The sequence below is a fragment of the Plectropomus leopardus genome, chromosome 22 (genome assembly GCF_008729295.1).
Source record: "Plectropomus leopardus isolate mb chromosome 22, YSFRI_Pleo_2.0, whole genome shotgun sequence".
Taxonomy (NCBI): Eukaryota; Metazoa; Chordata; class Actinopteri; order Perciformes; family Serranidae; genus Plectropomus; species Plectropomus leopardus.
Window position 1 is genome coordinate 880,817 of NC_056484.1, and position 13,757 is coordinate 894,573.

The 13,757-nt window shown below is 41.4% G+C and overlaps 1 protein-coding gene across 5 annotated transcripts in view; it reads right to left on the minus strand.

Annotated features, from left to right (window-relative positions):
- Positions 1 to 13,757, minus strand: part of celf2 (cugbp, Elav-like family member 2) — a 277,136-nt gene that overhangs the window by 32,143 nt on the left and 231,236 nt on the right. For all 5 annotated transcript variants that reach the window (XM_042511588.1, XM_042511585.1, XM_042511584.1 and 2 more), the window contains one exon: positions 8,354 to 8,433. In XM_042511588.1, coding sequence (XP_042367522.1) covers positions 8,354 to 8,433 — 80 coding nt within the window. The remainder of the gene's footprint in view (positions 1 to 8,353; positions 8,434 to 13,757) is intronic.

The following is a 13,757-nucleotide window of genomic DNA, read 5'->3' on the forward strand; positions in this document are numbered from 1 at the left end:
GGCTCGAAAGCACCTGATTTTGGTGCCACAGTAATGGCTGGTAATGCTGTAATGTGTTGCTAAAAATACTCAACTTTGGGTCACAATTTCAACGAATGTGTTGCACAATCCCCGCTGGAGAAGTTGTAATGTCTTGCGAAAAAAAAACGACAAAAAAACTAACAACCCTGCTGTTGGTGCCACAATAATGGCTGGAAATTCCAAGATGTGACACCAAATACACTTGATTTTGGTTGCACGATCACAGCTAAAAATGCCATGATGACTTGTTAAAAACACTAAATTTTCGTACCACAATCACAGCTGAAAATACAGCAATGTTGCTTGCAAACATCTGATTTTGGTTTCACTATTTCTGCCTAAAACTCCACTATGACTTGCTAAAAAACACCTACTTTTGTTGCCACAATAATGGCTAGAAATGTGATTTCGCTAAAAACACTCAATTTTGGGGCCACAATAACAACTGAATATGCTGCATTATAGTGCTTAAACATCCAAATTTGGCTGCACAATCACTGCTGAAAATGCCTCAATGACTCGCTAAAAAACACCTACTTTTGGTGCCACAATAATGGCTAGAAATTTTGCACTGTGGCTACAAAACCACCTGCTTTTGGCGTTACAAACCCTGCTGGAAATGCCATGATGTGTCCTGTCCACCTGATGACATATTCAGCTCGTATACTGCGCCACTTCTGAAATGTAGGTATCAGTGGTTTGCAGAAATGTACGACAACAACATTTTCATCCGGTAACTGGCCTACATGTTCCTCATGTTTTACAGTGCACCTGTACGCTCGTATGTGTGTGACCAGACAGCCTCTCCTCTGTGGCCGCGGCTCGACTTTATCAGCTGAATGAGCGTGTCTCCTGCCTGACGGCTGCTCGGCCATATTTACTCCATCTCTCCAGCAGTCATTTTGCCTCTTTATTGTGACCGCCGACAGATAAAGGAGAGGAGACGATGGGAGAATTGCATTCGGAGAGAGCGTGTCAGTCTGGGGCCCCGCCGCTGCAGTCGATTCCCCCTGAGACAGGAGCTCCCTATACCTCTCTGCTAAATATCTCATTACTCCAGCTGACACCCAGCGAGCGCGGGGAAATGCAGCCCAGAATGAGAGTCCTGCCCTGGGAGAGGGGCCGGGGGGCCAGGGGCCTCTACGCTCGGTGCCGCCGCTTCTCCCTGAAGACCGGGCTGCACTTTAAAGTTTTCAGGCGATTGGCCGGTTGGGCAACTTTGCCCTTAAATGATGAAAACACGTGCAGGGAACGAGGCGGCTTCTGCCATCTGTTGGTTTCGCTCAGAGAAACAAATCATCATTGATTTGACCGTAGGGGGATTTTTAATAATTCATCATAGATTAGCAACAGCTTGAACTTTCATATCAAACACTGTGTGACTATAGTGCTAATCAGCCACAAATGGGATGAAACAACCTTTCCGTCCACGGAAAAAAAACATGTAACCCTTTTTTTTTTTTTGAGTTTTAATAAAAGACAAAGGATTACATGCTTCGTTAAGTTACATTACTTCACATTTTCATGAACTCAAAACACATTTTTGTGACTATTTATGCATTATTCCTGCAATATAAATTTTAGATTTCTCAGATTTTAAGATATCTCTAATATTTTAAGACATCTGTAGGATTTTAGCATGATTCTGCGATTTTAGGACATTTTGAGGATTTTAGGATGTTTCTCTGATCTGAGGACATTTCTAGGACTGTAGGACGTTTGTAGGATTTTAGGACATTTTGAAGCTTATGGATGTTTGACAAATATTCTAAAATCCTAGATATGTCCTAAAATTTGAGAGACTCAAGGACATATGTAGGATTTTAGCACTTTTCTAGGACTTAAGGACATTTCTAGGATTTAAGCAAGTTTCTCTTATTTCAGGACATTTCTAGGATTTTAGGACATGAGAGGCTTAGCTAAATGATTCTGGTGTTTTATGCACTCTGGCACCTTATGTATACTAAAGTGACAAAAACAATCCCCAGTGTGTGTATTTTTATTGTGAAAATTGTTGGGGGCTACCTGGCACCCTATCAGGGGCCAGATTTGGCCCTCTGGCCTTATGTTGAGTATCACTGCCATAGGTTGTCATGCAGTCAGAGGACACGTGTCAATCACAGTTGTGGCGTGATGTCAGGGCATCAAACATTTGGCACAGATCAAATGTCTGTGTTTGCACAGGTTATAAAGGAAGATTTATGCCATCCATATTTCAGTGACTTCAATGATCCAAGCTTTATGATAAATGCTGCAGAGATATGTATCCCTGAATGGTATTTTTGTGTAGAGGATTTGTCAGAAAACGGTGAAAAAACAAGACAAAAATGTAGTGTTTTCCCTGTAGAAATGTCTCCTGGTGAGAAAGACTCCTGTGAGACTTTGAGCGCTTTATTTTCTTAAGATGTGAAAGTTGTGCAACATGGGAGACTGTCTGCAGCTAAAAAAAAACAACCCAAAAACCTCTCCAGAAATAGTATCAAAAATAAATCGATGCTCCACCACCAGCAGTCATTTAATGGCATGTTATTTTCAAAATATCTCAATCCAGAGACCATTTCAGTCACAACTTTTTCATGACTACAAAGGTGTATTCTTATGCTTGAAAACATTTGTGTGCCTGTTGTTAGTAAATTCAGTGTCTTATTATGTGTTAACAATCTACAAGGGACTCGTGAGGTATTTTGGTGCCCATAGAGAGGTAGAGTCATCATGTTGCCCCCTGCTGTTTGTGCTCAAAAGTGACCAATTGAAAACAAATCAGATGGTTTACAAAATTTAGTTACGCACAACATGCGGTGTAATTGCGCCCAGCGGCAGAGTATTCACAGATGCCCATCAGCGGCAAATACCTCTAAACATTAACTGGCTCGTCAGATATTCTGAAACCGACTAAAATAAGCCTCCTGGGTGGTGAGAATATGTGAGAGTCGGGATACAGTGGCTGTAGTTAATTTTAGAAAGTCTCACTGTATTGTTCATTTTAATATCAGAAACATTTGTTAACGTTATAATTTTTTTTAAAGATTTATAACTGGTGACATCTGTGGTCACTAGTTTCAAAACAGTTTTTTTTTTTTTTACAGTGCAGCCAAACAAACTTGTGTTGTCTGTTTAGAGAAGTCTGTCAATAATCCGCCTTTCCCCTTCAAACTATGAGACACCACAGTCTGATTTCACTCTGCAGACGAGACGTGGGTGGTTTTCTACACAACAGCAGAGAGATTACCCCCCGCAATACTTAAAACTGACTTTATATTTTACTATAATGAACTAAATGATCATGAAACCAGCTAAAATTCTAGAAATGTAATAAAATCGGAAAAAGTCCTACAATCCTAGAAAAAATGTGCTAGAATCTGAGTAACATCTTAAAATCCAAGAAATGTCCTTAAATCCTAAAAAATGTCCTAAAATCTTAGAAACATATATGAGGCTGCTTGTACTGGCCCCTGGCCTTCTGTCATTTTGCCAAAGCGGCCCTAAAGCGAAGCGCGTTGAGTGTCCCGGTCATAAATCTTTCCTTTAAAACGAGACATTTCGTGTGTGCTGTACGTTTGATGTCCTGACACCGCTCCACTGCTGTGATTGACACGAGTCCTCCAACAGTGTGACAACCTGCAGTCTCAAACAGATACTGCATCACATGGATAATTGTACATGAAAGCACATCAGCAGCTGCTCCGCGCCGTGCTCTGACCTCGTCTCACACGCTGGAAAAGTTAAACTTTTGTCTGTGACAGAAGTTAGAGACTTGTGATCGACTTAACCAGGAGTTCGCTCGGCTAATAAACCCGACCGCGCTCCCTGAAGCCAAATCTCCGAGACAACCGTGAAGAGAGCATTACACATCACTTCCCCATCTCTCCCAAAATGCTTCGACGCATACACGCAAACTGAACTTATAAGCTCCGGTCCGTTTACCTTGAAAATCAATCTCTCGTAGCTTTCAAGAGAGTTTATGCGCTCTGAACCTTCTCCATCTCATTTATTTGCCGCTCACATAGCCTTTAAATGTCAGAGCAGGTGATCTGGAGCTGCTAAAAGGAAAGCACTGTAGGAGTGAGAACACCGAGTCAGAGTTCTTTGTGCACTTTTGTTTTAACCTATTGTCCCCAAAAACAGCTGAAATACAAAAAGCTTTCACACCGAGTACAAAGCATTATCAGAAACACAGAGAGAGCTTCACAAACTACTCAGAGCATCCTCTCGAAATGTGATGTTTTTTTGTTTTTTCTACATTATTCAGAACTTTCTGGATCTATTATGTATTTATATATATTTACATACAGAACAATCTTAAGATTGAACCTCAGATCAGTTTTGATCACAAAAGTTAGAGATTAAACAAAACAACCCAAAATGAGGACTTTCTTTATCAGGAATTGACGAGTTGGGAGTGAGACGAAGATCGTTCAGCTTTTTTTAGATTACATGAGACAAAAACAAAGTTTTCTTCCCAAATTCAAGATAACACAAGTGAGTCACTGATATACAAATGAGGATTTTACAGGTGAAGTATTCCTTTAAGTGAAACTGTTAAAAAGACAGACGCTGGTGCGGCTTTACATAATGTCTCGTACAGCATCAGCCCTCATTAATCTAATCTAATATATTTTCTTTCCGCTGTCGGCCTCTCCGTCTCCTCTCCTCACTGCAGTTGACAGATGTGTTTGTTCGCTGTTTAAACACACACACTGCTCCGTTGTCTCTCATGCTCTACTTAAGCTCTCGTCGACATGCGCTTGAATGCTCGCGCATCGGCGGCGGGGGTGTGTGAGCACGCAGTGAGGGCAGGATAATGTGCGAGTGGGTCTCCGGTGTCATGTGGGGGGAAAAGAGAGGCGTAAACAGAAATCGGTGTTGATGGAGCGCCGCACAGAGGGAGCAGAGCGATAGACGAGAGTTTATAAAGAGAGCGAATAATGTAAAGCACAAATACAACACAATGGAGCCGCGTGTGAGTCTGCAGCAGAGACACTCAACCTGCTTCACTCAGGGGCCACTTCTGAACAACGACAGGAGGCCAGGGGCCAGTCGCAGCAGCCCCATACGTGTGACCGGGATTTTTTAGGACGTTTCTTGGATTTTAGGATGTTTCTAGTATTTAATGAGGTTTCTAGTATTTCGGGTAATTTCCAGGATTTGAAAAGGTTTTTAAGATTTTAAACATTTCTAGGATTTTAGGATGTTTTGGGGATTTTAGCATGTTTGTATGATTTTAAGGACATTTCTAGGATTTTAGAAAGTTTCAGGATTTTAGGGTGTTTTAAGGATTTAGCATATTTTCATGATTTTAAGGATATTTCTAGGATTGTAGGACGCTTGTAGGATTTTAGGATGTTTTCAGGATTTTAGGAAATTTCTAGGATTTTCAAATATTTCTTGGATTTTAGGACATTTCTAGGTTTTAACAATGTTTCTAGGAGATTTTTTGGGATTTTAGGACAATTCTTCAATTTTAAGACATTTGTAGGGTTTTAAGGTAGCTCCCAGAATTTTAGGATATTTCTTGGATTTTAGGACATTAAGGTCTAAGCTATGACCTCTGTTGAGGGGTGTGGGGGATCCTCCACTGCCACTTTTTTTGATAAACAGACTCTCATTTTGATGCTGTTTCATGCACTCTGGCTCCTTATGTATACTAACAGTACAAACACATTTCCCAGTGTGAATCACTTTATTTCTATAGTGAATTAGAAAATGGTTGAGGGGGCCACATTTGGCCCACGGGCCGTAAGTTGAGTATCTGTGCTTTAGAGGTTCGACAGTGAATTACCTGCCTCGCTCATATCCACTTTCATTACGGCCTGACATTCAGGGAATGTTTGGGTGAGATGTGTGTGTCGGTGTGTACCTGAATGTCACGGCGTAATGAGAATGGATATGACAGTGACAGCGCCATCAGCGAATGGAGAGCCCGGGCCGCCGCTTTTCCTTTTTCTCCTCGTGACACGTGCGTACAATCTTGCTCTATCTAAGACAGTGGGGTGCAATAGAGCCAAGACAATAACCAAACTCTATTTACCAGACCTCATTCCCTCATACGGACCCGAAGTAATTACTTTTAAATTGCAAAACTGAGGGACATTAACAAACGGTTGCGGCAATTTGGGTCCGCCTGGGGCTAGACAGCTTGTTTTCAAATGGAAATGAAGGTATTTTGCCATTGTCCACTGCAATATCGTTGTGTTATGGTTTAAGGCTTTTTTTCCGTGTGCCTGATAAAAGCGAGGGACACTGGCGGTGTTTACCAGGCCCATTGTGGCAGACGACTGCTCAGACTGAGGATAATTCTAGCTTAACGCCGTCAGAGGAGAGTGTCACTCCTCCGACTCAGAACGACAGACGGACATGCTGCCGCTGCTCGGCCACATAAATCAACACAGACACTTCACTGATATTGGTGGCGAGTGACAATGTAAACAGAAAAACCCCACACACACTGCACACGCACAGGCGCAGGGAGGAGCATGCGTTTCCCCCCACGTCAGGGTCGCAGCACATCAATAGCAGCCATGATTATCATGATCAGCCCTAATGAGGGGGCTACGGGGGGGGGGGGGGGGACGCCGCTCGTCTCTTTTCTCAAACACAGCCTGTTATTACCACTTTTTTGTCTCTCTCCCTCTGACTCACACTCGTCTTACACTGTGTAATTCGCTCCCAATCATGGTCCCTGTCATCCCGCCTTGTCACCGGCCTGACAATGTCGATAAAGGCGGCCCAAAACCAGGGGAGCACAAAGGAGCCGCGGCTGGGTCCCCATTATGGTGCCGCCGGGGTCGCCGTGCAGCTGATGAGGTCTGTAACGCCACCTGCACGTTGTGGCTGTTGTGTCAAAAGGTGCTGCTTTTTGTGCCAGTTTTTCTGACAAAGTTTGTTCTAGATGGAAAATCTGTGACCAAAAAAGTCTGTCCTTTCAGACACTGGACCGAATTGACGGGACTCCTCACACTACATTTGGCTTCAAATAAGAAATCTGCATGGACTAAAAACTACAGTTCAGATAGTCCCATGAAATCCAAAATGACATCAAATACAAGACTTTTGTATACTTCACTGTTTATTATCAAAAACTGAAACTCATTAAACCGATCTCGTCCCGAGTTTTTTGCTCAACTGACCCCAAACTTGCTACAGGGCGTCTTCAGATTATCCTACTAAAATGATCCACATAGAATTTTGGTTTATCGAAAAAATGCATCAAAATGTTTGACTGTAAACATATATTTGCAAATTCTTGCAAAATAAAACATCATGGTTTATGAAAAAAAATGACAAAACATTGCTGTCATGGTAGAGAAAGTGTGTAATATTTTAGAATATCATCTAAAAAACTGAATTTTTTGACGGCATTTTGAATTCTGCCCTCGCTCGTGTGAACTACTGCAGTCTATGGAAAAATGGCTTTCTTTAAACATCAGTTTTTCCCTTTTGGAGCAAAACAATCTTTGTAAAAATAAATGATCAACATCTCTGCTGTCCAGATGAAGTCTGCAAACTCTCAGTTTAGTCTTGATTAGGGAATTTTTGACAGCAGTTTGAAATGCGCCTTTCCATGCACAGACGGCTGATATCCTGCCCCTGGTGGTCGGCTCAGTCATAGTGTGAAGCCGTCTGGTTTCTCTCTTGGCACCGGGATAGTGACTTGATGTCTGAGGTTGTGAGTTAAAGCCTCATGTGATGCAGAAAGCACATCTTAATGCTGAGTTGTTCATTGTCTTTCAGTTCATCTGCTGCCTGCTGCTAAAGATGCTCGGCCCGGACCCACTGCTGCTCAGCAGCTAAAATACTCGTTTGATTATCTGAAACAGTGTTATTTGCTGCCCGTCTTGGCCAGGACACTCTCGAAAAAGGGATCTCAAAAACAGACTCTCAACAAGTGTTTATCTCTTGGTTTAAATAAAAGTTAAATTAAGCAGATGGCTTGAATAAGAGTTGAGTTGATAATAATGGTTTTCCAAGTTGTTGTTTCTCTTTCCCCTCATTTTTGTAGGGGCTGATTTACGTTAGACGAGTTCATAACTGGGTCATTTACAGTATTTTTGTTAATTTACACAGTGACTCAAGTTTTTGTGAACAAAATAAACAGTTTGACGTGCAGCCAATTCAGACTCAAGCCACTCGACTGACAGGGTGACGAAACTGTGGCCAGGCTCGACCTCGGGAGTACAGTAAGTTGTGACTTTTACAGAGAGGTGACTCACAGATATTAAAATGCCGGCTCATTAACAGAGTGAGGTGCGTGTTTAAAAGGAGTCAAAGAGACAGAAAGAGAGAAAAGAAAAGAAGAGAAGAGAGCTGAAGGAAGGGCGAGAGAGTACAGTACCTCCATGGTCTGAGACTGGTGCATGGCTTTGATTGCATTCTGTGCCATAGCTCTGGTGGAAAACGTGACAAACGCACATCCTGTAGGGAGGGGAGGGGGAGAGGAGGGGGAGGGATGGAGGGACAGTGGAAGGGGAGGGCGGGGGGGGAGGAGGGCAGAAGGGCAGGAGGAGGGAAGACAAGAAAGAACAAAAACAAGACAAAAGGGTTGGACACGTCGTTGTTATAAAAAAAACCCAAACAGAGATTGATACAGAGAACAGCTCACAGGCGGACAACGGCGTTGTCAGTCGCTGTGGAAACAACAGCCGGAAAACGAGCACAGTGTCATGACAACCAAACCCCACCCCCACCGTCCCACCACCCTCGCCCCATCCACAGGACATCTGAGACAACCTGAATCACCTCCATCTCCTCCTCCTCCTCCTCCTCGTCTCGCTCCTGACCGAATTAGTCATACCTGAATTCAAGCGCTCTCCTCTCCCAATTCAACAAATCAGAAATTTGCATGAGAGCGATTTGAAATAATTTGTCTGATTGTCCTCTTGTCTTTGTCAAACAGGACAGAGATGTGGTGGCGGGGTGAGGCCGATTTAAAAAAAAAAATCTGCAGGGGCTTAGGAGGTGGGAATCAGAGGGAGAATAATTCAATCCACAGAAGAAGAGGAGGTGTGGTCGACCTCCTCCGTGACTGACGCTGATTTTAGCCAATCAAGATGGGACGCGCCAGAGAGGGGGTGGGGGGGCTTGTTATTGGCCGTCTGCGTTTTCGGGGGGCGATGCACAGTTGTGTTTGTCTGGCTGGTTAGGGGAGTGATTAGAGGAGATAATGTGAGAAGTGCTTCAACAACCCCCCGGACTAATAATATGCTAACAGACTCACCGAGCCACGTTAGCGCAGCCAGGCCTGAACTGATTATTACACACACACACACACACACACACACACACACACACACACACACACACACACACAAAAAGACACAAAAGACACACACACACGTTCAGGTTCGGCTGGCTGACTTTGGCGACGGAGGAAAAAACTAATAGCCTGAGTCATCAGATAGACTCTGCCTGGCTGTGTGGATGGGATGAAAGGGCAGAGAGGAAAAAGAGAGGAGAGGATGGATAATGCAACAGACAGAGAGCGAGGGGACGGACAGACGCGGCGAGGAAATAGATGCGATCATTGTCCTCTTCCACCTCTATCAAAAGCCGGCTGTTGCTGTGATAGAACGAGGCTGAGAGTGACGGATGGTCAGTTTTTCTCCTGTTTACAGCTGCTACACAGATTTCAGACTGAGGCTTTTCCCTGAGACGAGAGGCTATGATTCACCACAAAATACACGCCAAACTGGAGACCTCCAAAATAAAGGGGTTCTGAAACCAAAACAGGGTTTTTAGGGGGCTCTGATGACTTTTATAGAATGAAAAAAAACAACAATATGACAAGTATTGCAGCAGCATTTTTTTTCTGACTTAACAGCTTTGCATTTTGCTTCATACTTACGCACCGCTGCACTTCTTTAAAATGCTGTATTTTACTTAATTTTACACATTTTATACCCTCTATTTTAGCCACATTTTTATTAATATTATCTCAATGGGTTTTATTTTCCATCTTATGTTATGCATTCTGTGCATTCAAATTTTATCCATATTTTAATCTTACTTTTACTAGTATCATCAGGTGGGTTTTATCCATGTGAAGATGCATTCTGCGTATTATGTCCTGATCTTATTTTATTTTTAAATGCAGATTTGATTATGTCTTTATGTCTATTCATGTGAAGCACTTGGTTCCTGTAATTTATTTGTTGTAAAGCATGCCGGGCTGCATTTCTTGTATGAAAGGTGCTATACAAATAAAGTCTATTATTATTATTACTTTAATGGTAAATACTTAAAAGCCTCTTTTTCACTGCACAAAAAACCCGTGAACACCTGCTAAAATCTGTCTTTTTAATGTAATAAAAAAGGTATATAATAAGCATTAACACTGCATCAAATGACTGCGGTGGTCATTTACTGGCTGCGGGTCCGATTGGCATTGATGGAAACAAAACTAACGGGCCAATTTTAGCCTTTTTTACTGGCAAGATGCAATGACACCATAGACATTTTTCTCTAGCTTTTTAAAAATTATTTTCTAAATGTTCTAATTTCCAATTTGTGAAACATTTCTCCCTGAATTGCCTTTTTCCTTTTTTTTTTTTAAAAAAAAAGAAGTCACAACCATTTGTTCCCGGTTTAAAAGGTTTCAGTGACCAAGTTCAACATCAATCCAAACTAAAGTAAAATACTACAGAATTCAACCTCAGAAAGAGTTTTATTCTCAGCTGTATCGAGCTGCTTTTCAACTTGTATGAAACACACATCTGACATCTTTTTTTCAACGCCTCTGTCCTTGCCAACTGGAAGTTATAGTTTACACGTCTTTCATATAAAACTGCCGTGCTGACTTCACGTTGGAGAGGTGAGAAGATAAAAAAAAGAGACTGAAGGTCATCAGATTCTGCGGCTCTGACCCAGTAAACACTGTGAAGCGTCCTCTGCGGCGCTGCAGAGCGAGCCGGTAAAACTGTAGATAGGACATTCAGAAAAAGCGGGTCATTTTTTCAACTGATTCAGGGGACTGTCTATTTCCGACGGGCCACAATCTGTCATTTAACCGCTTCCTCACCAGCAGGTTGCCCCATCCTCTGCAGAGAGGCGCTACCCAAGAACTGGATCAGTTCTGGAGGGGGCTTCCATGTGGGTTAGCCCTCCAGACCGGACCTGAGAGGCTCTATTTATAAAACCGGTCAGCTGCAACATCATTGGTTGTCACCTAATGGAAATTTTGTCTCCAACTGGCTTTTTCTCACCAAAAAAAAGATCTATCTTTAGCAGTTTTCTGTATAAACTCACTCTGACAAAAGTAAATATAACTAATAATATTGATTTAGGTTTATTTCAATTTTAGTTTGTATTTACTTGATTCTGTGAAGTTATTTCAACTTAAAAATGACAAGTGATATAACCTTGTAAATGACTAGTTTGCAACCTGCAGAATACAAATATATAGCACAATAAACTTGGTTTACTGAAGTTGCCAAAACTTAGAAACATTAATTTAATTTAACTTGTCATTGTTAAGTTGCAACAAATTCACAAAATGAAGTAAATATAACTTAATTTTAAGTAAACTTAAACATTACATATAAAGTAAACATAAATTAAGATGAATAGTAAGTTTACTTTTCAAGTCAGTCAGTTTCCAAGATTTTTTTTGAGTAAAATCAGCTTGTTGGATTTTAGAGTACTGAATTCATAAACTGTTTAGTTAAGTCAGACTTGGTTTGATTAAGTTTTTATCATTCAGAAAAAAAGTTATTGACTTGTTTTTCTTTAAGTTGACTTCACAAAATTTTAAGTTCACTTATAAACTTATACAAAGTAAACATGAAGGAAAAACATAAATTTACTCACTTTTTCAAGGTTGTTTGTTTGTTAGACTTTTAAAGTAAAATAAAAGTAAGATCAACCATATTTTACAGTGTGGCGTGATCCTGTGAAGCCTCTAAATAAAGAATTCCTCCTCCTCTGAACATTGATTCATTAATGTCAAAGCTGTTAATGAAAAAAAAAACTAAAAGCGATGCACTCTGGCTGGCTGTCTTCTGTTTTTCATGAGAGATGGGACGTGGCTCGAGCGCTAAAAATACCTCACGGGCGCATTCTGTCGTCAGCGGAGAACCAAACAGTCCTTTAATGAAAGTAGGGTAGCTCCCCAGGCCCAGCCATCCACTGGTGGTGTGATCCATATTTTATTAAATAGTGGGACGGCGCAGCTCTCCTCTGATTGATACCGCGTGTTAACAGGAGCTCGGCAGCTAGGTGGGACGAAACTCTTCTGGGATTTTCACAGAAATCCTTAAAGACCTATTTATTTCCCAACCTGGTTCGGGGTGTTTATTTACTCGCCAGACCTGAACCGGACTCGCGGCATTCCCTCTTTGACTCGCCGCTAAAGTGGTTTATATCGGCTCTACAGAAACGAGGAATTGGCCATCGCATCTGAAATATTCATGAGGACAAAAGAGAGGAGCTGAAAAGGGATGGAAGATGGAAAAGGGGAAACGGGGAAGCGAGGGAAGGAGGCTGATGTGGGATGTCTGGGAAAAAGAGGACAAATTGATGCTAGAGAGGATTCTAGGACACACTGTAAAAAATGTATGTCTGTGAAATTAACAGCAGAGTGCTGTAAAATCATGACGTCATAAAACTGTAAATATGAAAACAATGAAAGTGTCCAATTTAAAGTATTGAAGTAAAGCACTGAACCAAAAAAACTGCTCATTTTAAAGAATTACAATTTACAGAATATAGTAGTTTTTTTTTTACAGAAAGCAAGCATATTAAGTTTTGCAAATGTATGCTTTACGGATAAATATGCAGTCTACAAATGGATTTTAAAAAAAGTGCTCCATAAACTCACGCTTCAAAAATGAATAATAAAATGTTTTTGGCATAAATATTTGGACAATTACAATAATAATAATTAAAAGAATTACATGCCCAAAACAGCAATTTGTAATTTAAAGAAAAATAATATTATTTTTTAATGAGTAGATTTTTGATTGTTAATTTATTTTGAGGAGTTTTACACATAATGTAACTGGTGATGGAAGTCCAGAAATTTTATTTTATTTTTTTTTTAAATTACAAAAGTTTTCAATTGTTAGATTTTGCAGTTTGTTGTGTAATGTTATTTACATATTCACTGTATCTTTTTACATAATTATTCTGGCAACCACAGCTTCTTTCCTGTAAAATCAACAGTTTCTTTTTTTTCAGTGCAGCAGAGGGTGAACAGATAGACGCAGGGAGGAGGAGGGGGTGATGTTTGAAGAAGCAAAGGAACATGGGAGTTTGAGTAGTTTGAGGCAAAGATTTGGATCGAGATAGAGACAACCTTGAGGAGAAAGAGAGAGAGAAGACACATGAGAAAGTAAGACTCGAGTCAACGATTAAACACCCAAAAACGTCTGACAAGCACAGAAAAAAATATACAACATATCCACGAGGAACCTGGTGACAGCGACAGCTCGTGTGACAGGAGGAGGAGGGACAGGAGGACAGAGAGTGTCAAAAGCCCCTCCGTCTCCTCAGCACATAGAGACCACAAAGGGGAGAGGGGAGGGGGAGGGGAGGAGTATCGGGGAGATAGTCGAAATGAGAGGGGTGGGCAGGTGCGTGAGTTTGTGTGGCGGGGATGGTCGATGATTGAAGGAGAGATGATTTAAAGAGGAACGATAGCTGAGAGTGGACTGATGGATGAGACAGCCGGTGGACGCTTCGACCTTATGATCCACTGAGACGTTGACTTTGGTCATTTTTAGAGTCGATATTTTCAGCTCTGT